This window comes from Chiloscyllium plagiosum, unplaced genomic scaffold (assembly GCF_037043375.1).
Source record: "Chiloscyllium plagiosum isolate Xiang-an unplaced genomic scaffold, Cpla_swu_hap1 HiC_scaffold_9, whole genome shotgun sequence".
NCBI lineage: Eukaryota > Metazoa > Chordata > Chondrichthyes > Orectolobiformes > Hemiscylliidae > Chiloscyllium > Chiloscyllium plagiosum.
In genome coordinates, this window is record NW_028270147.1 from 20191647 (window position 1) to 20219229 (window position 27583).

General features: G+C 39.1%; 1 protein-coding gene across 2 annotated transcripts in view; it reads right to left on the reverse strand.

Moving 5' to 3' along the window:
* Positions 1 to 27583, reverse strand: part of tgfbr3 (transforming growth factor, beta receptor III) — a 182639-nt gene that overhangs the window by 67531 nt on the left and 87525 nt on the right. For both annotated transcript variants that reach the window (XM_043698779.2, XM_043698778.2), the window contains exon 4: positions 16532 to 16669. In XM_043698779.2, the coding sequence (XP_043554714.2) occupies positions 16532 to 16669 (138 nt within the window). The remainder of the gene's footprint in view (positions 1 to 16531; positions 16670 to 27583) is intronic.

The window sequence follows — 27583 nt, forward strand, 5'->3', positions numbered from 1 at the left end:
ACACTTTCCTCCTTGGCCTGACTACAAAGTTCCAATGAAGTTCAACACAAACTGGAGGTACAGCACCTCATTTTCCACTTAGGCACGTTACAGTATCTAGAACCCAATATGATGAGCTCCATAACTTCAGTATATAAACTCTGTACTCCATTTTTCTTACATTCTCCCACCCTCCCCCATCTGTGTCTTGTTGGCTTTACTCTCAGCAGAACGGATCCATTTTCTCTTTTCAAAGATATGCAAAATAGGTGTAAATGTTAGCTATCGCTTCTTTACTGCTATTATCACGGTCTTTTTTCACAGCACACTCACCATCTGTTCCGCTTGCTACTCCTCCCCCTCTGTTGCCTGCATAAAAACAATTTTCTAGTTCCTTTCAGTTCCAAAGAGTCATACTGGACTCAAAATATTAACTGGTTATGTCTCCACAGATGCTGCAGACGTGCTGACTTTCTCCAGCACTTTGTTTTTATAACTGAATCACTCGCCTCAAATCACTGTTCAAATCATCATATCTTTATCTAACTTCCTAACAATCTCATATTAATCAGGAACTATACATGACTTCATCATAACACATCACAACTTATACATAGTGCCAGCTTATCATCCTGAAAGTCAAATAAGCCACAATGGTTGCACTCCATTCAGTGAAACACTTTCCACACTCTTGCAAGACAAGGGTGGTGCGCAAATGAGGCTACAGGAGCTATCTTGAGGAAGGTTGTATGTTTGCATGTCTTAATCTTCAGAGGAGGGGCTGCTGGCCATTACTGAAATGCCCCTTGCTGTGGTGGTGGCCTGGAGTGAGACAGAAACCAAAGATGACAACATCTTTGTAGATGATGTTTTGCATTCCATCCACCCTTCATCCCACACTATCTTCCAAAGTGCAAGCTGCAGATGGTGCAAAACCTCTCTTACTTTCTTCCAATCACGGACCACATCTTTTCCCATTTCAATATACAAGATCTACAACCTGGTCAGGCAGAAAGAGTAATGAAGAAAACCCAACACTATCTTCTGATTTCATACATACATTTGCCAGCTGACACTGTGTGAATCTTTAATTTTTTAAAATTCATTCACCGGCATAAACTTGGCAAATGCAATATATAACGTGGATTTATATGAAGCTATCTACTTTGGTTGCAAAAACAAGGCGGCAGATTATTATCTGAATGGTGGCAGTTTACGAAAAGGTGAGATGCAACGAGACCTGGGTGTCATGGTGGAACAATCACTGGAAGGTTGGCATGTCGGTACAGCAAGCAGTGAGGAAGGCTAACGGCATGCTGGCTTTCATAGCGAGAGGATTTGAGTATCAGAGTATGACTGTCTTGCTGCAGTTATAGAGGGCCTTGGTGATGTCACACCTTGATTATTATATGCAGTTTTGGCCTCCTAGTCTGAGGAAGGATATTCTTGCTATTGAGGGAGCCCAATGAAGGTTCACCAGACTGATTCCTGGGATGGCAAAACTGACATGAGGAAAGACTGGATCGAGTGGGTTTGCGTTCACTGAAATTTAGAAGAATGAGGTGGAATCTCATAGAAAGATATAAAATCCTGATGGAATTGGACATGCTAGATGTGGGAAGAATGTTCTCAATGTTGGGAAATCCAGATTAGGGGTCACAGTCTAAGAATAAGGGGTAAGCAATTCAGGACTGAGATGAGGAAGAATTTCTTCACTTAGAGAGAGCTGTGAACCTGTGGAATTCTCTCCCACAGGAAGCTGTTGAGGGAATTAGATATAGTCAAGAGAGAGCTGGACATAGCCCTTGTGGCTAAAGGGATCAAGGGGAATGGGATGCTGAGATTGTATAATCAGCCATGATCATATTGAATGGAAGTGCTGGCTCGAAGTGCTTGCTATATAGCTGGTGGCATGAGTGTGCCCTCCAGGTGACGAGGTTGTGCAGTATACAAACCACTACCAATCCTGAAATAATAGCCAGAGGAAATCAACTAGGAACTAGTCTGTATGCATTTCATGATCCCTTTAAATCCCTTTCTCTTGCTGCTGAATAGCTGTGTAGCTGTGCCAGATTAGTATAGAATGCCCGAGTTCAAGTTTCACCTACTCCAGAAATGTTACAGCATGTCTGAACAGGTTGATTAAAAATATTTAGGACATTAGTTGGAGCACTGACCTCTAAATCTACACCACTGGTGTGAAATGAGCATGGCACCCTCACCGACATGATTTGTCTGCTCTATGGACTCCTGGTGAATCTTCACTGCCTGCAAGTAAACATGTTCACTAAAATAGCACTGGTGGCATACATCATTTGAGCATTTACATGCACTGCATATGCAGTTTTGGAGCTCCAAGTGCGCTTGAAGCACCCAAAAAAACAAGCTCAATTTCTGGGTGGGATGCTCTTCAGAGAGTCGGTATAGACATGGTTGGCCAAATGGCCTCTTTCCAGTGAAAACAAACTCACTCGATCCAATGACTTCATGCCTCCTGCCCCCACCACGCACAGAATGTTACAGGTTCGCATCCCCTCCTCCCCAACAGAATGTTACAAGTTTACATATACTTAAGTATTATTCATTGGTTTTAAGTAATACCTGTTACCAAGCTCATACATAACCTGTGCAAAGTAGTCATTTATTTGCGTGGGAGTTTAGTATAATTAGTTTATATGTCTGAAACATGATATTTAACATAAGTTTTGACTCAGTTAACAGATTTGTTATTCACTCTAAGTCTACACTGAACAGATTCCAGCTATTTCCAACTTATTTGGACTATCAATTTATGGATTCAACAAAATAGTACCTCTCAGCTAAAAGTGCAGTTTAAAAAAAACTAAAACTTTATACAAATAATCTCTACAATATATTTATATGTTTCCAAGTGTCAACTGACATCTGGATTCATTTAAAATATAACTAAAAAGTTCATCTTCTGATTTGAAGATAAATGCTATGCAGCAGAAACAAACAACACTTGTTTTTCAGCAAGTTTTGTCATCTGGCCAATAATCTCAATAATCTGGTGTGAAATATCAGGACACAGCAATTTAATAGTATAGACTCAGTTTAAGAAAGGCTGATACACAGTTCCAATAAAACTAGCATATGGTAGATTTTAAAAAGGGGAATATTTTGAAGTTGGCTCAGTGGTTAGTACTGCTGCCTCACAGCTCCAGGGACCCGGTTTTGATTTCACCCTTGGGTAATTGTATGGAGTTTGCATGTTTTTCCCCGGTTGCTCTGGTTTCCTCCTATGGTTCAAAGATGTGCAGGTTAGGTAGTTTGGCCATACTAAAGTGCCCATAGTGTCTATGCAGATTAACCATGGGGAAATTAGAGTTATAGGGATAAAGTAGGAGTTGAGTCTGGGTGAGATGTTCTTTGGATGGTTGGTGTGGACTCGATGGACCAAATGGCCTGTTTCCACACTGTATTCTATGATGATATATGGCAAGTATTTATATTTGTACCATACAAGTGTGAGGCAATGATCATCTCTAAGGAGTCAGAATTTAACCACATTGATATTCCCTGCAATTGCTGAACCCCATCAATATACTTGGAGCTGCCATTTATAAGAAACTCTACTGAACAAGCCTCAGAAATACAATGGAAATTAGAGCACATCAGCTGCTTGCTGCATGAACAAGTCTATCCTCTTCATTCTACAAATCTTTGGCATACTTAAAAAGACAGAAGTCAGAAATGTGATGGAATATTCTCCAAATCTAACAATATCCAAGAAGCCTGATGACAACCAGGACACAGTAGTCCATCTTATCAAGAACCAACCATCTTAAACACCCACTCCCTCTGCGACCAGCATGCCAAAGCTTCAGCGCATACTACAAGGCTCTCATCAGACAGCAACTGGAATATTGAGTGCAATTTTGGGCTGTGTATCAAAGAATGGAGGCGGAGGGGGTGATAGAGAGGAGTTGGGATGTGGGTTTGATTCAGATAACCGTCTGTGTGGGGTTTGCACTTTCTCTCTGCGTTTGCGTGGATTTCTGCCGGGCGCTCCAGTGTCCTCCCAGAGTCCAAAGATTGGGTGGGCTAAATCATCCGTAGTGTCTAGGGATGTGCAGGCGAGGTGGATTAGCCCTGACAAATGCAGAATTATGGGGATTGGATAGGGGCTGGATCTGGGTGGGTGCTTTTCAGAGGGTCAGTGCAGACTTGATAAGCTAAACGGCCTTCTACTGTACTGATAAGGATTCTATGATTCTATTCTAACATAATGTCCAAATCATAGATCCCAACTTGGACATACATCATTTTTATTTCATTGTTACAGGGTATGGATCCTGGAATGTATATGTGAATACTTTCATCTTTTGGACTGCTAGAATTCAAGAAGAAAGGTCACTACAAGGACAACTACAATTGATTAATAAAGGGGAAAAAATTGGAGACCAATATTTAACAGACATTTGGATGGTATGAATAGGAAAGGTTTAGAGTAATATGGGCCAAACGCAGGCAAGTGAGACAAGTTTGGTTTAGGAAACCTGGTCAGCATGGACAAGTTGAATGGAGGGTCTGTGCGTATGATTCTATAATTAAGTTTGAAAAACACATATGAAAGACTTTACAAAGCATAAAACAGAAGGAGCAATGGGGCAATGGTAACATCACTGCATTAATAATCCATTGTCCCAAATTAAAATTCTCGGGACACGGATTCAAATCTAACCATGGATGATCGTGACATTTGAATTCAATAAAATCATAAGGTAAACAATTAGTGAACACATAACTATTATCACAAATACCCAACTGGTTCACTGAGGTCTTTTAGGGAAAGAAATTTGCTATTACTACCTGGTCAGGCATACACACAACTCCATATCCAAGACAATATGGTTAACTCTTTACTGACTTCATATACTTGCCAAGATGTCACTTAAACATTGCTATTTTATCTATTTCTACAATCTCCTCTAACAGCACATTACACACAAGGTGATAGGTGCCTGTAAGAAATCTGCCTCATCTCCTTCAAACTTATGTTGATGGAAGTGCACTTATCCAGGCAAGTGGAGGAGTATTCCATAACACTCCTGACTTGGACCTTGGAGGTGGCAGACAGGCTTTTGGGAATCAGGAACAGAATTGCTCATTGCATGATTCCTAGCTTCTCACCTGTTCTTGCGGTCACAATATTTATATGGCTAGTCTGTTTCATTTTCTGGTCAATGGTAATCCCTAGATATTTATAATGGGGGACTCAGCTACGGCAATGTCATTGAATGTCAAATGGTAATTAGTTAGATTCTCTCTTGTTAGAATTGGTCATTTCCTGGAACCTTTGTCAAGAATAGTCCCTGTCACCTTACTTCTGGAATTCAACTCTTGTTCATGTTTGAACCAAACGTGTAATGAGATCAGGAGTTCAGTAGCCCGAGTGAAGCCCAAATGAATTTAAATTCAGTAAATTGATATCTGGAATGGAAAACTAATTTCACAGTTCCCATTTTGGGACTATCAATTATAGTTTAAAAATTCAGTTGCTTCATTAGTGTCTTTGAGGGAAACAAATCTTCTATCTTTACTTAGTCTAGCCTAGCCTAGCCTAGCCTAAATGTGACTCCAGAAATAACAAGTGACTGACTCTTAGCTCCCAGGTTTGGCTTGACTATGACAGCAGGCACCTTGATAACAACAAGCAAAAGGGTGTTTTACAGATATTGTATTGAAATAAGTTTCAACTTATCTGGGATTTTCTAGCTGTCATGCAGTTACATAAATGCCTCAGCAACTAATAGCAGCAAATCAGAATCAAGGTGATGGTTTACAGTTGGAAGTGGCCTGTCTCTGCAATCAATGTACATTGAGGTAATGTTTACATAATGACATGTAGGGAAGATGCAAAAGAGGACAACAGTAGTACAGCATTGGAAAAGACAATGCAGTCCACACCTGTCAGGCCATGGAGAAGTACCAACACTCATCAGTCACTCAAATATCTTATCCAAATTTCCCTCAAAATTTCCCTATGCTGTCTGTCTTCCTCAATACTGCATTTAACATGTTCACCATCAAAATCTAAACTTCTTTAGATGAGCTTCTTTCAATTGAGAACCAGTTACAGATCAAGATAGAGCTGCATAGACGTTGTAAGTTCCTTAAGTCTCAGGCAAAATCACTGGTAAAAATGAGGCCACCTGGGTAGAGTCCAGAAATAGAAAAAGGGCAATTACCTTACTGGGAGTATGCCAGACACCTCCCAACAGATTGTGGGAGACAGAGGAGCAGATTTGTAGGCAAATCACAGAAAGGTGTGAGAGAAACAGGATTTAGTTGTAGAGGGCTTCAATTTTTGGTAATATTAACTGAAATCACCTTTGTGTGAAAGGATTAGATGGGATGAAACTTTTCAAGTGCATCCTATAGACCTTTTCGTGCCAGCACATAGTCCGACTTGAGATGGGACAGTGCTGAACCTAATCCTAGAGAATGAAGCCAGTCAAGTGGTTAAAGTTTCAATGGGAGAGCACTTTGGGAATAGTGACAATAACTAAGTTTCAAAGTCATTATGGAAAGGGATAAGGATAGTGCAAAAGTTAAGTATCTGATTTGGGGGAAGCTGATTTTAATATCTTTAGACAGGATCTGGCAAACATAAGCTGGGAGCAGCTACTTGCAAGCAAGTCTACATTTGGGAAGTGTGAGGCTTTCAACAGTAGTGAAAATTCAAGGCCAGCAAGTCCCTCCAAGAGTGAAGGGCAAGAACAGGAAGTCCAGGGAACTCTAGATGTCAAAGAATATCGAGAGTTTCGTAAAGAAAAATAAGGAAACACATGTCTCTTCAAGCACTTCAGAAATATGGAGAATGTAGGAGGCTACTTAAATAGGAAATTAGGAGGGCAAAGAAGGATCACGAAATATCATTGGCAACTGGGATGAAGAAAAACCCTAAGGCTTTTTATAACTATATTAAAAGTAAGGAAGATTACCAGAGAAACAGTGGGACCTATTAGAGACCAAAGGGGTAACCTGTGCATGCAGTCAATGGATGTGGGTGAGGTCTTAAATGAATACTTCTCATCTATACATTGTAGCCAGGAATTGCAGTTAGAAAGATGACGTTCTCGAAAAATTAAGATGAAGAAGGTGGAGGATTTAGATGTTTTAGGAGGCATTTATGTGCATAAATCCCTAGGGCCCAAGACATATCCCAGGCTGTTTTGGAAGGCAAGGGAGGTGATTGCTGGAGCTCTACTAGATATATTTAATACTTCGCTAGCCACAAGTGAAGTGGTGGATGACTGAGAAAAGCTAATGTGATTCCTTTGTTCAAGAAGGGCAGCAGGGATAGGCCATGTAATTACAGACTAGTTAGTCTGTTGTTAATGGTAGGAAAATTATTGAAAAAGATTCTGAAGGATAGAATTAATCAATACTTGGAAAAGCATGGATTAATCAGGGATACTCAACATTGATTTATTGGGAGATCCTGTCTGACTAATTGAGTTTTTTGAAGACATGACTACATATATTGATGAGGGTAACACAGTCGATATGGCTTACATGGACTTTAGTAAGGCCTTTGAAAGGTTCCAATTGGAAGGCTGATACAAAAGAAAAGAACCCATGGAATCCAAGACAGTTTGACAAACTGGCAAAACCAGCTTACAAACAAGAGGCAGAGGGTGATGGTGGATGTTTTTTTGTAAATGGAAGCCTGTGACAAGCAGTGTACCACAGGGATCGGTGTTGGGTCCCTTGCTATTTATTATGTAAATTAATGACGAATGGGAATGTAGAAGGTAAAATTACTAAATTTGTAGATGATAAAAAAAATTGGAGTTGTTGTCAATAATGAGGACTGTCTCAGCCTACAATCTGATATTGACCATTGGTAAATTGGACAGAACAATGGCAGATGAAATGTAATCCTGGTAAGTGTGAGGGATGCATTCTCGGAGATCTAAACATGGAAGGGTACATACAATGAATGTTAGAGCTGCAGGGTGTACTGAGGAACAAAGGGACCTCAGTGTACAATTCCACAGATTCTTGAAGGTGTCAGCACAAGTAGACAAGATGGTGAAAAAGGCATGTGGATGCTTGCCTTAATTGGCTAGGACATAGAATTTCAGACCAAGTATGTCTTGTTATGACTTTATAAAACATAGGTTAAGCCACTGATGGAATACTGTGTGCAGCTCTGGTTATCACACTATCTGAAGTATGTGATTGCACTGGAGAGGGTGCAGAGGAGGTACACCAGCATGTTGCCTGGGCGGAAAAGTCTCAGATATGAGGAGAGGCTGGATAGGTTCGGTCTGTTTTGTTTGGAGCAAAGGAGGCTTTTGTGTTGGGGGAGTGGGGATCTGATTGAGGGATATAAGGATTGACAAACACATTCACATTAGCTCATGAGAATCTCTTCCTCATGGCAGACATGTCTAAAACCAGAGGGCATAAATGTAACGTGAGGAGCAAGTACAGGCATGTTGAAAAAGACAAGAGAAATCTTACTTTTGTCAGAGTCGCATAGGATTTCATTTGTGACTTTTCAGATCAGCTTCAACACTATTGCAGAGACAGAACCCACGACTGGAGGCATACAAACATTCTAAGTTCTTTGAAAGATGAGCATGAATTCAGGAGGCACAACATATGCAAGGAGGTAACTTCAACCCTACAGTCATGATGGAATTATTTTTCAGATACTGGATAGAAGGAAACTGACAGGCAAAGAAGAGACAGCAAAGCATTTTTACATTGTAATCAAATTTTCAAAGGTTTAAGGAGGAGGGCAGGTTAGAGTTAAGGTAATCACTTGCAACTTGAAGGTCAAGTATACTAAGGATAACTGCCATCATCATCCCAAGGACTGAGATAGGGTCTGTACGTAATCATACAAAAATGAGGATAAGGATGCCAGCTGCTTCTGTATGCCAAGTAAGCATTTCTCTGGCTGCAAGATTCATGCTGAAACTGTCTGGAACTTGACTCCCATGGAGGAGATATACTGAGGAAAGTTCTATTTAGAAATTTTCCATGTTTACCAAAAGGCTCAAAATGACTGAAATGGAGCTTATTGCATAGTTCTTCAGACTCTTTTTTTTGTGTGTTCTCATCAGTTGGCTGTCTGGAAAGGGTAGAGATGAAGCCCTTTCAGACTCAGGTGTTCAACTTCTGAGAAAACGATGGAAGGACAAAAAACCAAAGACCAATATTTTTCACCAGCGTAATGTGCTTTCTATCTGGAAAATATTTTTTGAGAGTCTTCCATATGCCTAACTGAAAGGGCTAGTCATCGGCATCTTTGATACCTTTCCAGTACTTTGGGCATTCTGCCTGAATGATTGTGGGCGACATGTCTGCCTCGAATTTTCCTTTCCAAGAAGCTTGTCCAGAAAATGCTGCAAATCCAGTCCATTCGTAAAGACTAGACAGCATGAAAAGAGATGTTTCTAACACTGACTTAGCTGAACGATATCTACGTCTCAACCTAAAACATCTTCATACATTGGACTGAGGGTGTAAAAAATACCCACTAAGATGATCATTGGCAAAATAACTTTACTCTCCATTGATTATTAGGATGTGGAAGGCAAAAAAACCTTTGAGACAGTGCTAGAAAATAGATATAATATTGAGTACATTTTCATTAATTGTAATCAGCTAATTTTGATTTATAATGTGTATAATCGAGAGCAGTTCATTTAAACAGGTTTCTCATAACATTATCCATGTTCTGCTGTGCTTTTCTTAAAAACCTTGTTTACCTACCAGGTGCCCAAATAATTTGTTATGAAACGTGAATTTCTGCAGACTTTCATACTTAAAGTTTGGATATCTACATTTAAGCCTCAATGAGCAAAAAAAAAGCATAGGTATTTGAGATACTGTAGACTTAAAATTATTTGATTATAAATGAAGCATATATACTGAAGCTCTAATTAGAATCTGCAGAATTTATTCCTGGACAAGCTTTTCTTAGACAAACTGAGGCTGTGACTCTAGAAAAGTCATTAGATTGCTATAATTTGTTTTGTAGCTCAGGTACTAAATTTCAGCATAAATCTGCTAGAGGTTTTCCAAACCTCTTAAGAATACAATGCCAATTTGACTCACTTGGTAGCAACTTTGTTTCTCAAAGTCAAAAGGTTGCAGGTTTCAGTCCCACTTTGCACAGAGAACTACCCTTCAATGCAATACTATCGTTGGGTAAACACATGTTATCTTACATTACTGTTTACAGGAAGATCATTTCCATTGTCATGGCCAATATTTTCTCCTCAACTAACACCAGCAAAAATGTTAACTGGTTGGTTAGTCCAATGCTGGGACTATTCAAAATAGTAAACAAATTAATCTGCACAGCAACAAGTGAATACACTGCAAAGGATTTTTATTATATTGAAGTGTTTATAAAAAGGGAGATGTGACTCGGTGCTATATATCAAGCTCTGCTGTTCCATTTCCAACATCAATTATCTTTAACCAAGATGAGTATATGAACAACTTCGATGCAAATTTACTTCAGGTAGAAACCTTCAGCTGAGAAAAATAAAAGAGATGCATTTACTAATTTATACTGGATTTAAATCCAGGACCCAATTCTTCAAGGTGTATTTGACAGGATGTCCCAAAATATCCATACATCTGAGCTTTCTCTCTTTCAGGATGATTCATCAATTTGGCTTGGACAGCACAGAATCATACATTTAGTTTTGAGCTTGTAAATATGTCAGAATCTAGCCTGTGTTACTTGCAGAAATTGATTTTCTCAGTTCTTTCTGATTCTGACAGAGACTGTATTATTATAATTCAGCAAAGTTATACCTCAGTCTCACTCACAAAGCTTCAAGGACAGTTTGGAATTAATGCCAAAATGTGTCTCTATGCATGCATGGATGACAGAGTCATTGCCTAGGCAGGTATTAGCATTCCTAATTGCCCTGGATCTGTTTCATGAACAGCTATAGTCCTTGGATGTAGAAAGACTGGATTGTGACCCAGCAATAGTTAAGAAATGGCAATGTTGTTCCACAGGATGAGTGTGAGACTTGGAGTGAAAATTGAAGATGGTATTCCCATGCATTTGCTGTCTTTATCTTTCTACATTATATAGATTGTGGATTTGGAAGGTGCTGTTGAAGCAGTAATGCAGTGCATCTTATAGTATGAACTGCTGTTAAATGTGCATTGGTGGTGAAAGGAGTGAATTTTGGAGGTAGCAACAGAATGTCAAATAAATAATTTCATTCTGCTGGATGGTTTCAAATTCATTGAAGCTGCAAACATCCAGTCAAGTAGAGACCGTTTCATCGCACCCCTGATTAGAGCCTTGTAGACTGAGCAGACCTTGGTGAGACAGGTGTGTTAGTCAATGTAGAATTCCTAATCTTTGATCTGCTCTAGGAGCCACAGTATTTTTATGGCTGGTCAAATTAAGTCTCTGGTCAATGGTAACCCCTCTCCCCAGAATATTAATAGTATTCAATGGTGATGCCACTGAATGTAAAGATGACTATTCCCTCGCTGGAAATAGTCATCACTCTGCACTTGTGCAGAATGAATGTTGTTTGTCAGTGATTCAAGCCCAGGATGTTGTAGATCTTGGTGCATAAAAACACTTAGGAAATAGGAGCAGGAATAGGCCATTCATCCCTATAAGCCTGCTCCACCATTTAATGACTATGGCTGATCAAACACTTACAGTCAGAGAGATATACAGCACAGAAACAGACCCTTAGGTCACTTCAATGCTTTTCACTCACACAATCCCTGTTATGAATGTGTAGAAGTGTACTGTATCTTTAACAAAATTAAAAGCTAGCAGAACTCTCTGACAAAACCAAGAGTTCTGAACAAGATACAATGTAACCTTTTGGTCCAGCTGGAGTAGCTGGTTGCCTGGAGACAAAAACAAATTTGAATTCGGTCAATCAGTTTAAATTATACCCCCCAAAAAAAAAACCAAACTCCAATCAGGTTTGCATTTAGTATATTGACAATATTAAAAGCCAATGAAACAATCCAATCCTTTGTAGGTATAAGACCAGGAAAAATGAACAGTTGGAGAGAACTGCCAAAAGGCCAACAGATGTAGATTGCTATTAAGAATTCAGAGGTATCTGTCAAGAGAAAGAGTTTGCACAGAGACAAAAACATTGACAAAGACCTGGAGAGCAAATCTACAGAGGAAGATACAAAGGGAAGATGCGACAGCTGCCTGGTTTTAAAATTTGAGTTTTTGGTAAATCTTAACCAGGGGTTTTGTTAGACGATTATTATTAAAGGGAAAGTAAAGGATAGATTAGGAGGAAGGAGTTGTAAATAGTTGTTACTTAATTATTCTCTGTTAGACTTTTAAGTAAAAATAAAGTTGTTAAATTTTACTTTAAAAATAGTTCTTGGCCTCTCGAATTTTCAGATTACCACATGGGATAAATCTTTTCTGCGTTGCTCGTTTAAAATTAGCAGTAGGAGTTTACCCTGTGTCATAACAAACCCTTTACAGCACTGATAATCAAAAGGTTATCAATGTCTACTTAAAACATACTTAAAGACTTAGCTTCTACAGCCTCTGGGGTAGACAATTCCAAAGATTTCCAACCCTTTGAGTAAAAAAGCAAACAAACAAACAAACATTCTCCTAAGTGACATCCCCCTTATTTTCAAATTGTGCCCAGTTTCTAGAATCCCTGACCAAGGGAAATATTGGAGGAGAAAGTGAGGGCTGCAGATGCTGGAGATCAGAGCTGAAAATGTGTTGCTGGAAAAGCGCAGTAGGTCAGGCAGCATCCAAGGAACAGGAGAATCGATGTTTCGGGCACAAGCCTGAAGAAGGGCTTGTGCCCGAAACGTCAATTCTCCTGTTCCTTGGATGCTGCCTGACCTGCTGCGCTTTTCCAGCAACACATTTTCAGCAAGGGAAATATTGTACCTCTATCTATCCTGTCTATCCCTTTAATTATTTTGTGGGTTTCAATGAGTCTGTCATATTCTTCAAAACTCCAGATAATACAAGCCCAGTTTTCCCAATCTTTCTTCACAGGACAGTCCTACCATCTTGGAAACAAGTTGGTAAATTTTTGTTACATTCCTTCTATGGCAATATCATCTTTCTTGAGATAAGGAATACTAACACTGCTCACAATATCAAGAGTATGGTGCTTGAAAAGCACTGGTCAGGCAGCATACAAGGAGTAGGAGAATCAACGTTTCGGGCAACGATTCATCAGGAATCTTAGCGCTCATCAGCCCTCCAGCATTTGCAGCCCTCACTTTCTCCTACTGCTCACAATATTCCAGGTATGGTCTAACCAAGCTCCTATTCAACTGGAGCAAGAGTTCTTTGTTCCTGTATTCAAAACTCTTGTAATAAAGGCCAACATTCCATTAACCTTCCTAAGACCTAGCTGAACCTATGTGTCACCCCTCATTGACAAAGTCACCCCAGTCCCTTTGCATATGTACACTTTTCAAACTCTCACCATTTATGAAATACTCTGCAATCTGTTCTTCCTACCAAAGTGGACAGCCTAATTTTTCATAATATAGTTAGTCTGCCATATTCTTGCTTGTCCAAACCTTCCTGAAAACATGCTACATCTCCCTCACAACAACTCATTCCTGCTTAGCTTTGTGTCATATACATATTTGAAATCAATATGGTCCCATGCCCAAATTATTAATATTGATTATGAACAGCTGGGGCCCAAATACTAATCCTTGTGGTACCCAACTCGGTACAGTCTGCCAACAGAAGAATTTATTCCTCCTGTCTTCTGTCTGTTAGCCAATCATTAACCCATGCCAGTACATTACCTCCTATAATGTGCTTTAACTTTGCACAAAAAAACCTCCTGCGGGGCAGCTTATCAAACAACTCTGAAAATCCAGATGAACTATGATCATTGAATCCTCTATCAATTTTGTAACATCCTCAAAACAGATCCAATAAGCTTGTCAAATGTGATTTTCTATTTGCAAATTTATGCACTCTTTTTATTCATGTCTCCTTTTTTTTTTTACATTCTTTACATTTGGGAAATTGCTGAAATATACCACAGATGCAAGCCGAACAAGGTTTATTGTGCCCTTTTTCTGTGCCTCTCCCTTCTTTCTTAAAAAGTGGGGTAACATTTGCAAACTTTAAATCTGCAGAAATTACTGCAGGTTCGATAGAATTTTGGAAAATGATCACCAGTACATCGATGATTTTTATAGACACTTCTTTAAATACTCTGGTTTATAGGCTCTTGGGGATTTACCAACTTTCAACCCTATTAATATCTCCAGTACAACTTTCTGATTTGTACAATTTCCTTCAACTTCTCATTTTCTTCGGTCATACAAAATCTATTTTTCAAAAGAATATATATTCTATAACTTGGCATCCATAGACTTTGTGGTGGAGAATTCCGCTGGCTCAGTGTCCCCTGACTGAAGTAATTTCTCCTAATTTCAATCTAAAATGGTCTCCCGCAAATCCTAAGACTATGTCTCTTTGTCTAAAACTCCCAGTCAGAGGAAACATCATCTCTGCATCCAGACAATCCACACCTATCAGAATTGTATAGGTTTCATTGAGATCCCCTCTTATTCTTCTAAACACCTGTGCATTCAGGCAGAATCCCCCAATTTCTCCTCATGTGACAAATCTGCCATCCCAGAAGTCAGTATGGTGAATCATTGCTGCACTCCCTCTATGGAAAGTATATCTTTTCTGAGACAAGGAAATCGAAACAGCAAAACTCCAGCTGTGATCACCAAGACCCTGCATCGGGCCAATCAGGATTCCTTGCGCCTGTTTGCAATCCCTCTTGCGATGAAGGCTAACCTACCAATTGCCTTTCTAACTGCTTGCTGCACACTTGTTTTCAATGACCAGTGCACAAGGAAATCCAAGTTTTTTTCTTTTATATCAAGCTTTCCCAATCTATCACCATTAAAACAATATTCCCTTTAAGCTGGATGGCTGCGCTCCCCATTTGGCATACCAACGCTGCTCCCGGTTTCAGAAGTGGCTGCTGTGCATGGGACTCAAAGGTTTATGCAGAAGAAAGAAGAGTGGCAACTTAGTATTTAAGTGATACTCTGCTATGCTGTTTTTCCTTCCAAAGGAACAACTTCACATTTATCCATAAGGCCATGCAATTGCCCACTCATTTAGCTTGTCCAAAATCACCCTGAAGCCTCTTTAGGTCTTCTTTACCACTCTCAACCCACACAGCTTTGTGTTGTCAGCAAATTTAGAAATACTACACTGTTGGAGATCTCATTGATACGTACTATGAACAGTTGGAGCCCAGGCACTGATCCTTGCAATACCCCACAAATCATGACCTTCCACTCCAGAAGGATCCATCTATTTCAATTCTGTTTCCTCTATGCTAACCATTTCCAATCCAGTACATTAACACCAATCGCATTTGCTTTGATGTCGCACAATAATCTCTTATGATAGGACATTACTAAAAACGTTCTGAAAATGAAAACACATGACACATACTCATTCTCCTTCATCTATTCTTCTAGTTACATACTTAAAAAACGCACAATAACTCGAGCAAACATGATTTATTTTTCATAAATCTATGTTGACTCTGTAATACCATTGGTATTCACATCCTTTATAATAGATTCCAACATATTCCCTACCATAGTCAGTAATTCCTGGTTTCCATCCTCTCACTTAAAAGTAGTGGAGCTTATGTTTACCACTCTGCAACCTCCTGAAACTGTTCCAAAATCCACAGGATTCTGAAAGATGATAAACAACACACTCACTTTTCCATGGCCACCTCCTTTAGTATTCTGGGGTGTAGATTGTCAGGCAGTAGGAATTTATCCCATTAATTTTGTGAGCAATTTGTGTTTTTAAAATATTAATTTCTTTCAAATCCTCATTTTCAAAAGGCCCTTGCTTGCCTCGCACATTCGGGAAATTTCTTGTGTCTTCTGTGAAGACAGAACAAAAGTAGTTTCCATTTTGAAACAAAAACAGATATTGCTGGTGAAACTCAGCAGGTCTAACCAAGTCACTGAATGTATTTAAGACAGACATAGATATAGGTTCTTGATTAGTAAAGGGATAAGGGTTACAGTGAGAAGGCAGCAGAATGAGGTTGAGAAATATTTCAGCCATGATCAAATGGCGGAACAGACTCAATGGACCGATTGGGGTAATTCTATTCCTACATCTCATGGGTCTTTTGATGAGTCATTGAACTCGAAATGTTAATTCTGTTTTCTCCTCACAGATGGCGCCAGACCTGTCGAGTTTCACCAGCAATTTCACTTCTTATTTCAAAACAGCAACTACTTTTGTTCTGTCTTCACAGAAGAAGACACAATGAACTTCCCAGAAGTGCAAGGCAAGTAAGGGTCTTTTGCGAATGAGAAGTTGAAGGAAATTAATATTTTTTAGAGAAGTGCTAACAAAATGGGAGTGAAAACTGAAAACCCCACATATCAGAACTGGTTCACAACTGGTTCTTAGTGGAGCTGGCTTCTTGTTGTGCACAATGATTAAATAAAAAGCAGCCACATTTAGAAGAATTGTTCAACTTACATGGAACAAACGCTGTACTCCTGGTGCCAGTCTTTCTGCCTTTACGATCCACAGCACAGGTCTGGGAGAATTCAGCACAAATACCAAAGGCTTCTGATGGACTTCAACAGAGAAAATGGGTCTCAAATTCAATGTCACCTTTGGGGATGAAGTGAAGAAGAAATGTCATTTATTTTGTGTAGAAAGTTTGTTCTTACATGTAACATTCATTGCACAGTTTTAGGCGAGTTTCATTAGTGATACTATTGTCAATGGTTAGTCAACTAGTTATCTGCCTTCAGCTTAATTATTGATTATCTTTGTCAATGGTTAATAATTATACAAACCAGTAAAATCAATACTGCTTTCAAACAGTATTGTCTACATAAATATGTTAATAAATAAAATGGTCAGAAGTTTATGGAGGTCTTAGTGATGTGCGCTATGGCAAGATATGTGGCAGAATTGAATGACAAGTGCAGTAGGGCCCAGTTCAAAGTCAAAATCATTTCTCTCCCATATATTATGCTTTTCACAATTGGTGTGGTGAGTATCTCGCAAAACAGGATGCTGGCTCCTCCATCTGCCATTTCGAGGACTAATGTCCAAGAATGTAAAAGGCAGTTCTGAACTGTCTGTGTCTACAAATTATGAAGAAATGAAGAATGTTACTGATTCAGTATTATATTTCAAACTAACTTTGTTATGAACTATTTCCTTCTCATTGCCAAGTTGCTCAATTTTTCACAAAACAAAATGGATGTCACTGCTCCCAGATACCTTGCTATGGTCAACGTTTCTTTCACAATCTTTACAGTTCTATAGTAAATTTTCTTATTTTGAGACCAACTCACCAAGGAGGGAACCTACAGTGTGGCATATAATTAACGTGTGCACTGGAACACAGGTAGGCCATTCAACCCCTTGAGCCTGCTCTGCCATTCATCAGTTTTGGGGCAGCACGGTGGCACAGGGGCAGCACGGTGGCACAGTGGTTAGCACTGCTGCCTCACAGCGCCTGAGACTCGGGTTCAATTCCCGCCTCAGGCGACTGACTGTGTGGAGTTTGCGCATTCTCCCCGTGTCTGTGTGGGTTTCCTCCGGGTGCTCCAGTTTCCTCCCACAGTCCAAAGATGTGCAGGGTCAGGTGAATTGGCCATGCTAAATTGCCCGTAGTGTTAGGTAAGGGGTAAATGTAGGGGTATGGGTGGGTTTCGCTTCGGTGGGTCGGTGTGGACTTGTTGGGCCGAAGGGCCTGTTTCCACACTGTAATATAATCTAATCTAATCTAAAAAAGTTCATGACTGATCTGTGGCCTAACTCTATATGCATGCCTTGGGCTCCTGTCCTTGGATAGCCCTGCATAATAAAAATTTGTCCATCTCAAACTTAAGTTTAACAATTGAATTAGTGTTGATCATCATTTGAAGGGGAGAATTCTAAACCTCCACTACTCTTTGCATGTAGAAGTGCTTTCTAACATCTCCAACGAATGGCCTAATTCTTTGACTATGTTCCTGGTTCTAGAATCTTCAACCGGTGGAAATAATATCTTTACATGCCCTATCTTTCCCTGTTAATATCCTGAAGATCTCGATTAGATTACTCTTTAACCTTCTAAATTCTAGTGAATAAATGCCTAAATTGTCTAATTTCTCCTGAAGTCCAGATATCATTTTGTAAACATGGTGTTGAATTCTTCCAGGGCCAAAATATTCTTCCTAAGGTGTGGTTCCCAAATCCATTCCGAGCCCTCTTAAGTGGGGTCTAACTTAAGTTTGGTCTAAGTGCAGCATAATGTCTGCATCCTTATACTCCAGCCCTTAAGATGTGAAGGCTAGCATTCCATTAGCCTTCTTGATTATTTTATGCACCTTTCATTGCATTTTAAAGAGCTATGCTCATGAGCCCAAGATCTCATTGGACATCCAATATATTTAACTTTGTGTCTTTCTAGCTTAAATTTTACTAAAATGACAAAGTAGAATGCAACACCAAGAATGTATTCTGAACGTATAAAGTCAGCCACTTAAATATAGTTTTATAATATGGTAAATTGAATAATTATTACTTGCATGTTAAAACGCAAGTAAAGTATTAATGTGCAATAACTATCACAGGCAAATGCCCAAGTTTTAGACTAACAACCGCATTCAAAGAAGCTGTGCTCCTTAAGCTACTATGCTGAAAATGATACAGTATGGTCTTGGTCATCTGGCAGAAACTGTGTTACTGTGCTGTGTTTAGCTTTCAAAGATGTCCCAAAAGGCATCAGTCTGAAAAGCCTCCATTCATCCAGACAAGATCTGTCTTCTCAACTAACCATTCTCAGTGCCAGTTAGATAGTATTTTAGTAAATCAGTGAATAGCATATTACGCACTGCAAATTTAAGGCTACAGCACAACCAAATTCTGTAGTGCATTCATCCCTATCAGACACTCCCTAATATGATATTTTTGTTTACTTGATCATGAAGTTATAACCACTTAGTATTGACACCCTAAACATTTTTTCTAAGTGTGACCTTAATGTACATGATCACAAGGAGTAGAGCTGTTGTGGACACTACGATGTAGAGATGAGCTTATTGGGAAGAAATCACAAGATCATGAAATAAAAGGCTTTGTAAACATTGAGGTTATTTAAAAATGTTTATTTGCTCTGTATTTGACAGAAAGAAAAACAGCATTAAGGACCTTGTTTAAACGTCTGCCTCTCACTCAAGGATTTCCAGTCGTTTTCTGCTATTTCCAATGCTCCATACAGATTCTGTTTGTCTATTCTACTCAGATAATGGCAACAAAATCAGAGCAAACTTTTCTTTAGCGGCCCCATAATAGACATTGTTAATGTCAAAAGGCCAAAGACAGCTGCACAAGTTTCTGTTTCCCAGGAGATGATGGTTTCATGGAAGACTGAGAATTGCCACAGCAACCAAACTATAAAAACAATTCTGAGTCAGGCCTCCAGATTCTGCTAAAGCAATTTGTATTGTATCACAAGAGCAAGACAGAAATGTTGAAAATGATCAAAGTAAACAAGGCCATTAAAATGTCATTTTGTTTCTACCTTAAAGACGACAAGTCACAACCTGGAACTGTGTTACAACAGATGAAAGCAGTGCAACCAATTTGTAAGCTGACTGAACAGTTTCCAGTGACAAGAGTCTAGTGATAAAACCCTTGATGGATTATTCATAACAACTATTCCAAATTTACATTAATCGACTGGCTTGGAAACATTCATAGTTATATCAAGTTTCGCTGCAACACAAGCTGTCTTCACTTCAACAGCTGTTGCATGCTGAACTACAAAAACTTATTTTCAGACAAATATTTCTTTATAAGTTATACAGAAATAAAATGTTTTAGCCATGCGGTAATGATATAAAATATCCTACATTGAAACGGTAAGGGAGACTGATGGATGTAACAAAAATCTTAAGATGTTTTTTCCTGACAATATGTTATTACTGTTTAAAAGGTATCTAACAAATGCTGATTAAATTATACCAATTGGAACATCACAAATTAAAGTTACAAATCCATACATATCCAAACCTATTACAAAAGACTGTTTATACATAGGCATGCAGAGAAATTTACGCACTTGAAGTTTTGCTGCAGCCCGGCCAACTACAGTTTATTGTTCTTCCCTTTCAAATGTGTGACAGCATGTTTGAAAGTTCATATTTTCAAATTCACATTGTCTACTGTTTAGCCTATTTTGATAGATCCTCCAGCAGCAAGAAAACCTGTTTTTTTTATCTTCCTTCCAGTATTGCGTCTGTTCTACTTTTAATGTTTCATTTCCTCACGTTCCCCTGAGAGAACTCCTTTGCAGCCTTTTCCCTCTACCAAATGAGTCTTTCTATAGCTGCTCAGCGTTGATTTTGAGTACATGGACAGTGAGGAAAGGTATACTCTAACAAAAGCAATGGAGTGAATTTACAGCTGATTAAAAAACAGGTTTCCTTCTGCTGATAGTGTCCTATATGATTACTGAAATTTTTTTTTAAGAATCACAGTTGGTAAAGATGGAATGGGAGAGAAGGGTGGTCATAAGTTAAACATGGAGCAGCAACAGACAAGGTGTTGTGGCATGGTGGCTCAGTGCTTTGCACTGCTACCTCTCAGCACCTGGGTTTGATTCCACCCTTGGGTGACTGTCTGTCTTTGCACATTTTCTCAGTGTCTGCATGGGTTTCCTCCTGGTGCTCCAGTTGCCTCCCACAGTCCAAACATATTCAGGTTCAATGGATTAGCCATGCTACATTGTCCATAGTGTCCAGGGATGGGAAGACTAGGTGGATTAACCATGATAAATGCAGGATTACAGGGATCTGGGTAGGATACTCTTTGGAGGATTGGTGTAGATTTGATGGGTTGAATGGTCTGCTTCCACACTGTAGGGATTCTATGACTTAGCGAGAGGCTTGTTCACAGTACGTATTTAGAGAAGTGGCAGTGACAGGAAGTTCTGAAGATGCTTTATGGTCTTCCTTCAGATATTTCTAGTGTATTTCTTGGGATGCTTCACAATAATGTTGGGTTGTGGGCCTACTTGTTTGATGCAGCAGTGCATCCTTCAATATCACCTTCCAAAACCTGTCTAAAAGGACAAGGGTATCAGGTCCATGGAGATATTACTACAGGTGGAGGGGGTTCTCTAATTTACAAATGTCTGACTTATGAACACTCATACTTACAAATATGGTCCCATATTTGGGGTGTATTAATATTAAAGATTTGACATATGAACATTTCCTTGTACTTACAAATTGTGTTGTCCTGCATCATGTTCCAACTTGTACAGATCAACTTGAGAACTGACTCAAAAATGGATCCCATTTGCAACCCAGGGACTGCATTTTTCTCTCCAAACTACACACCATTCTGACTAGGACCTAAATGGCCATTCTTTTTCTATCACTGGATCAAGATACTAGAACTCTTAACAGCACTGTGGGTGTTACCTGCTTTCAAGGCTTTAGTGATTCAAAGTGGTGCCTCGTCACTTTCAAGAGTAATTAGGGAAGCATTGCCCATTCTGGTCAAAAACTTTTAAAAACACTAAATATGTAGTACATGAATATGTCAAAAGATTTCTCTTCAGGTTCTTCAAGATTATCCCTTCATTTACTATATTTTCTTGCTATTCAATGGCCACTTCAGCAACCGGTCCATTTCACTTGCTGCAAAAATTGTGCTTTTTATATTAGATTAGATTCCCTACAGTGTGGAAACAGGCCCTTTGGCCCAACCAGTCCACACAAACCCTCTGAAGAGTAACCCACCCAGACCCATTTCCCTCTGACAAATGCACCTAACACTATGGGCAATTTAGCACGGCCAATTCACCTGACCTGCACATCTTTGGACTGTGGGAGGAAACCAGAGCACCCGGAGGAAACCAACGCAGACACGGGGAGAATGTGCAAACTCCACACAGACAGTCGCCCAAGGCTGGAATCGAACCTGGGTCCCTGGCGCTGTGAGGCAACAGTGCTAACCACTGAGCCACTGTGCCACCCATATAACACTCATTTTGGGTTTTTATTGTTCCATACACTATTTCAGCGACTGTTTATCTGAGCTTAACATTGAAATTGACAGCTGGTGAGCTCTTAATGGTTGATGATTGCTGTCTCAAAACTATTGGATGGCAAGAATTTTGTGATCACTAATCTTTTAAAACTTATATTACTTGCACAAACTTTGGATGCAAAAAAGTCTTCTCAAACAAATTTGGAATTTCTGATCAAGTAGCAAATGCAAACCTTGGGTACTTCAAACACTACTGTATGAATTCACCAAAGGCAATGATAGGAAATTCTGAATGTGCTTTGTAGATTTGTAATTTTATTAGTTATGTAATTTTTAGTAAAGTTTTAGGCAGAGTTCCTTGCAATCCTGAGAATACACTATTGACATTCCTCATTTCCTTTGCAACCACAATGCTTAAGCGTATTCTATGTTCAAATCCGTGCATAAAGGGGAAAGGTTACTTCTGGCCTAATACCTCTCAAAAAATATTAAAGTACAGGTCTTTTTTTCCCCCACAGAGTATCATGAAAAATGTGATCTAAATTTCACTATTTTGAAAGCTTCAAAAGGGCTCTTATTACTACAGAGATTTTCAAGTACTTCCTCCCGAAATGGTCCAGTGATGTCAATTATCATCCTTCCAATGTGGAGGTTGTCAACTCTGATTAAACATATAACAGGAGGTTTAATCACATAACTGCCTAAGTATAACCCAAGTTATAGCACACGCTCAACTTCATGGTGAATGACCTTACCACAGCATTTCCCCAGCCTCCCACCTCAGATATTTTCATTAAAAACTAAGGTTAATTTAAAAGGAAGCCAAACCAGAACTTTATGCTGTCCATAAACTATTTAATCATTTAGCTTGTGACCTTCAACAGTTTTTCTGCAAGTCAATTGCTCACCTTTGTTTTAAAACTTCCTGAATTGTTATGGATTTTAATGGAATTCTTGTTGTTATAAATCATTTACTCTAATGTTTCATCATGATATAGATGAACCACAATCACAGTTTAAGTAAACTATGCTTATTTTGGAGCTTCAGCTCACAAACATTTCTGCAAGCATTGCCACTTATCAGAAACAAAACAAACCCTCAAATTTGATGTGGTCACTTATAATTTTAATGATTTTATGATTGTTAAATTCTGTCATCAGCATTTATAGCTATAGAAATATAGGGTAGAATTTAATGCCCATTTAATGGCTTCAACCCATCATAGCTGGTATTAAACAGTGCTGAGCAGTGTATGTGAAACAGTGAGCATCAGCAGGCTCTTGTGAGTTGGAAGGGGGAACAGGATGATTTCCTTTTAAAAGCACACTCCTTGATCAATAACATTTTAATTGGTGGTGGTGGTTGTGTGGAGGAGAATAGATTAAGGCTACCCACTGCCCACATCCTGGATACTCTGTCAATCACATCTACCCTCCCCCTTAACATCCATTAATCCCAGGTCTCTGCTACATACAGTGTTGGCTGACAGATGCAAGTGCTGACATCAGTGCAGATGACCAGAAGCTTAGAGAGGCTGAAATTTCTGCCCCTATAGTCCTTACTCCAGGAGGAAGCTCTGATACTGACCACTTAAGTGTCTGAGGGCCGCTTAATACCAACAGGCCTGGAATGAAGGTGCCATTAGTTTCTCAGTCATTTAGCTGGCAGGCAAGACTCCTACTGCAAACATTAATTTTAACCCACTGTTATTTCCTTTCTTACAAAACCCAATGAAGGTACAAGACAGCATAGTGCTTATTTTTGATCGTCAAATTCAAATTTCACTAAGAGCTTCGGAACAGAAAATGTTGGCAATTCAAAAAGAAAATTTCCAAAATGTGTGATCACATTTAGGAAGTTGCAGGTATATAGCCTTTTATCTTTCATGGTCTTCCTGAATTTCTGTGGAAGTGCACATCTGTGATTAGATACCCTGAAAACACCAGATCATAAAACCACTGCTATAACTGGTTTTAGCAATTATTAGAAACAATAAAATTAACAGATTTCCCAACCCATTTTTTTCTATTTTCCATATCAAATGCACACAATTCAAAATTAATTATACTTGATCACAAATGGCATATTTGACTATGTGAATCTAATTCAGAGCAAGGATCTCTGTTATTTCTAACTATTGCCAAATATTGGGAAAAACAGTTAACCAATTCTCTCTCCTACCCCTCCTCAGGAACAGAAAATATTGCAACATTTGGCTCCACAATGCTTTTTATTTGTATGCACAGAATCAAGTGAGCAAGATATGCAAGAGTTATTTTCCTTACACAGCTGTACATATTTCCAAAACATTTGACATTTAATGAAAGTTAGCAGGGAAAATAATGTCCCCTTTTGCATGTCAAGTACAAATTTCAATTGTGGAGAAACGGATTGTCATTAAAACTGGAATTCCCAAAGGTGTTATTTACATCCAAAAATTTGTTTAAAAATTATTCATTGATTCTAATGTAGAATTTCAAGTAGGATAACTAAAATTTAGAAATACTGAAATGTAGTACTGGAAGTAATATAAAAATACAAACAAATCTTTCAATCATATTACAACAGAAGATGTTCTTATGGTTCACACCTTTACCTTAAATTTCATACCAATATACAACACATCTACCAGGTTGCATTGTCTGAAAATTGGAAATTTGGAAACACTCAAATTTATCCCATAGTGTATAATTTCCTGTTGAATTACAAAAATAGTTTTAAACTATTCTATCAACGGTAATCAACCTGGGATACTGGGCAGTATTTAATGGAGTAGTTTAGTGACAATTTTTAAAAAAATTCATAGGGGTGGCACAGTGGCTAGCACTGCTGCCTCACAGCGCCAAGGATCTGGGTTTGAATCCACCTGTGGGGGACTCTGAGTGAAGTCTGCACATTCTCCCAATGACTGCGTGGATTTCCTCCAGGTGCTCCAGTTTCCTCCCACAGTCCAAAAATGTGCAGGTTAGATAGATTTGTCATGCTGAAATTGCCCAGTGCCCAAGGATGTATTGTCTATGTGAATTAGCCAGTAAATGCAGAGTGATAGGGTAGGAGGGGTGGGTCTGAGTGGGATGCTCTGCAGAGGGTCAGTGTGAACTCGATGGGCTGAATGGCTTGCTTCCACACTGTCGAGAGTCTGTGATCTTCTATTTTTTTGTGTGTGTGTGTGTGTGTGTGTGTGTGTGCAGGGGAGAGACACAGTGAAAGACACAAAGTGCACGAATCTTTATTCAAATTCCACCACCAGGAAGATAGGAAAACACCCGGGTGGCCAGTGACAAACGATCATTCACTGGATGTGAACATCATTAGCTAGGCCAGCTTTTATTACCCAGGGGGCAGTTGAAAGTCCACCAGATTGTTGTGGGTCTGAAGTCACACGTGGCTAGACCAGATAAGGATGGCAGTTTGCTTCCCTACAGAACGTTAGTGAACCGGATGGGTTTTTCCAACAATCAGCAACTGTTTCATGGTCATCATTAGACTCTTAATCCTAGATTTTGTTTTAAGTTGAATTTAAATTCCACCATCGGGATTTGAACTCAGATACCCAGAACATTTTCTGAATTTTTGGATTAATTTTTGGATAATACCACTGCCAGGAACGGCTGCATTGCACACTTTTCACTGTACCCCTGGACTGGAGTATACGTGACAATAAAACCTAAATCTAATGCTATTGCAAATCTCCTCATCCTGGAGGAATATCAATGGAATCAAGAGTACATCAAGTGGGCATTATTTGTTCACTTATGGAGTTCAGTTAAATTCTGGTGAGAAGGCTGTGGGCATTTCTGACCAGACTTAGACCATAGGAAATAGGAACAGGAGTAGCCGTTCAACTCCTCCAGCCTGTTCTGCCATTCAATAGGATCTGACATTCTTCACGTTTACTTTCCTGCTCTTTCCCTGAACAATGTGGTGAGATCCACTCGATTAAATGGCCCAGCAACTAAACCTGCACTAGGGCAAGATATTAAATTTCCCGAAGTGAACCCAATTTTACTTCTTCACAGATGTTGCCTGGTATGCTTAGCATTTCCAGTGCTTCCTAGAAATTGCAGCACTTATTTTGTGTCATTACTGATTCTGGATTGTAAGGTATATACTACTCAACTTAAATGATGTCATCAAACCTATTCATGATGGGAGCAATGCCACACCAAGTTGAGTTGTGTACATCTGTGTAGCTTTGAACAGTAATGCTAAACTGGGACATGAAAACATTTCCAGAGAGAGCACCTCAGCCTTTTATAATTGGAACTGATTTTTCACTATAAATTATTAACTAAGGGTTAATGTAATAAATATTTCAAAATGAATTAAAACTGATTAATTCAAACTATGTGATACAAAACATCTTAGATAATCACAATTTCAGATATTTGTACTCCCAAAACCTTTCAGCTATGAAACATTTGCTAACCTCTACGTAGTTTCAAGGGGGGAGGTTAAAAAGTTTCAGGAAATGTATTTTTAAATGTTACCATAAATTTAAATTGTCACCTTTATCAGGCTGATGCATTTACTGATCTACTCAGAGTAGACCAACCCACAGAAACAAACTCATCAGTGAATTACAAGACCTATGGTATAAGCTGACAGCGGTTTATCAACTGCTTTTTCTTGGCTTATATTAACAAAGGAAAAAACAAACATCAATGATTTTCATGTAGGAAATAAAAGAATGGAAAGGAATCTGTCAGCACAACTAGTTCAAAGAAAGGAATTATATTTGGAATAGATCCACGAACGTCAGAATTCTTGTATTAAATCCTGTGCCACATAGTGAAAAAAATAAGGCACTTACTATACTCGGGACATCAAGAATTCTACAGCCAAAAGTACTTTTGAAGTGTAGGTATTCTTATAGTATAAAAGACATGCCGGCCATTTTGACCAAGGCAACAACGTAGCAATAATGTGATAATCAGTTTTTATAATGTTGCTTGAGGGATAAATATTAACAAGGGTGTGAAGGATACACCCCTGCTCATCTTTTAAATAGTACCATGAGAACGTTTACATCCAGCACAGTTGGTAGCTACGTGGGCCCTGAATTTCACCAAGGAGACCATCTCTGCTATGGTGAAAATGTTGGAAGACACTGAGAATTGCTTTTTGCAGGGACAGGATTAGGGGTTCACTATATTTCACATGCAGAGTTTCTGGATGCAGCTAATCATATAAATGAGCAACAGCCACATTGAAAACAATTTTGGAGTCCCTGGAGTATGGAAATTTCTGGAGGTAAGAGTTGATCTGTTCAGTGTATTTATTTGGACAGCCAGTATTCCTTATTGGAAGGCTGAGGTACCCTTGCTGCTACAGTCCTGGACACATTGAGGACAAGGGATCTCCTTTGGGGAGGCTGTCTTGTCAGAGGATGGATCAGTTATCCTTCAGGACTGTTGTTAACTGAAAAAAAAACTGTGTAAGGATGCATAAACCTCTTGGAATTGTCCAACTTTAACACTGGATCAACCAGTCAAGAACTGACAACTAGTCACCTTGTCAAGTAG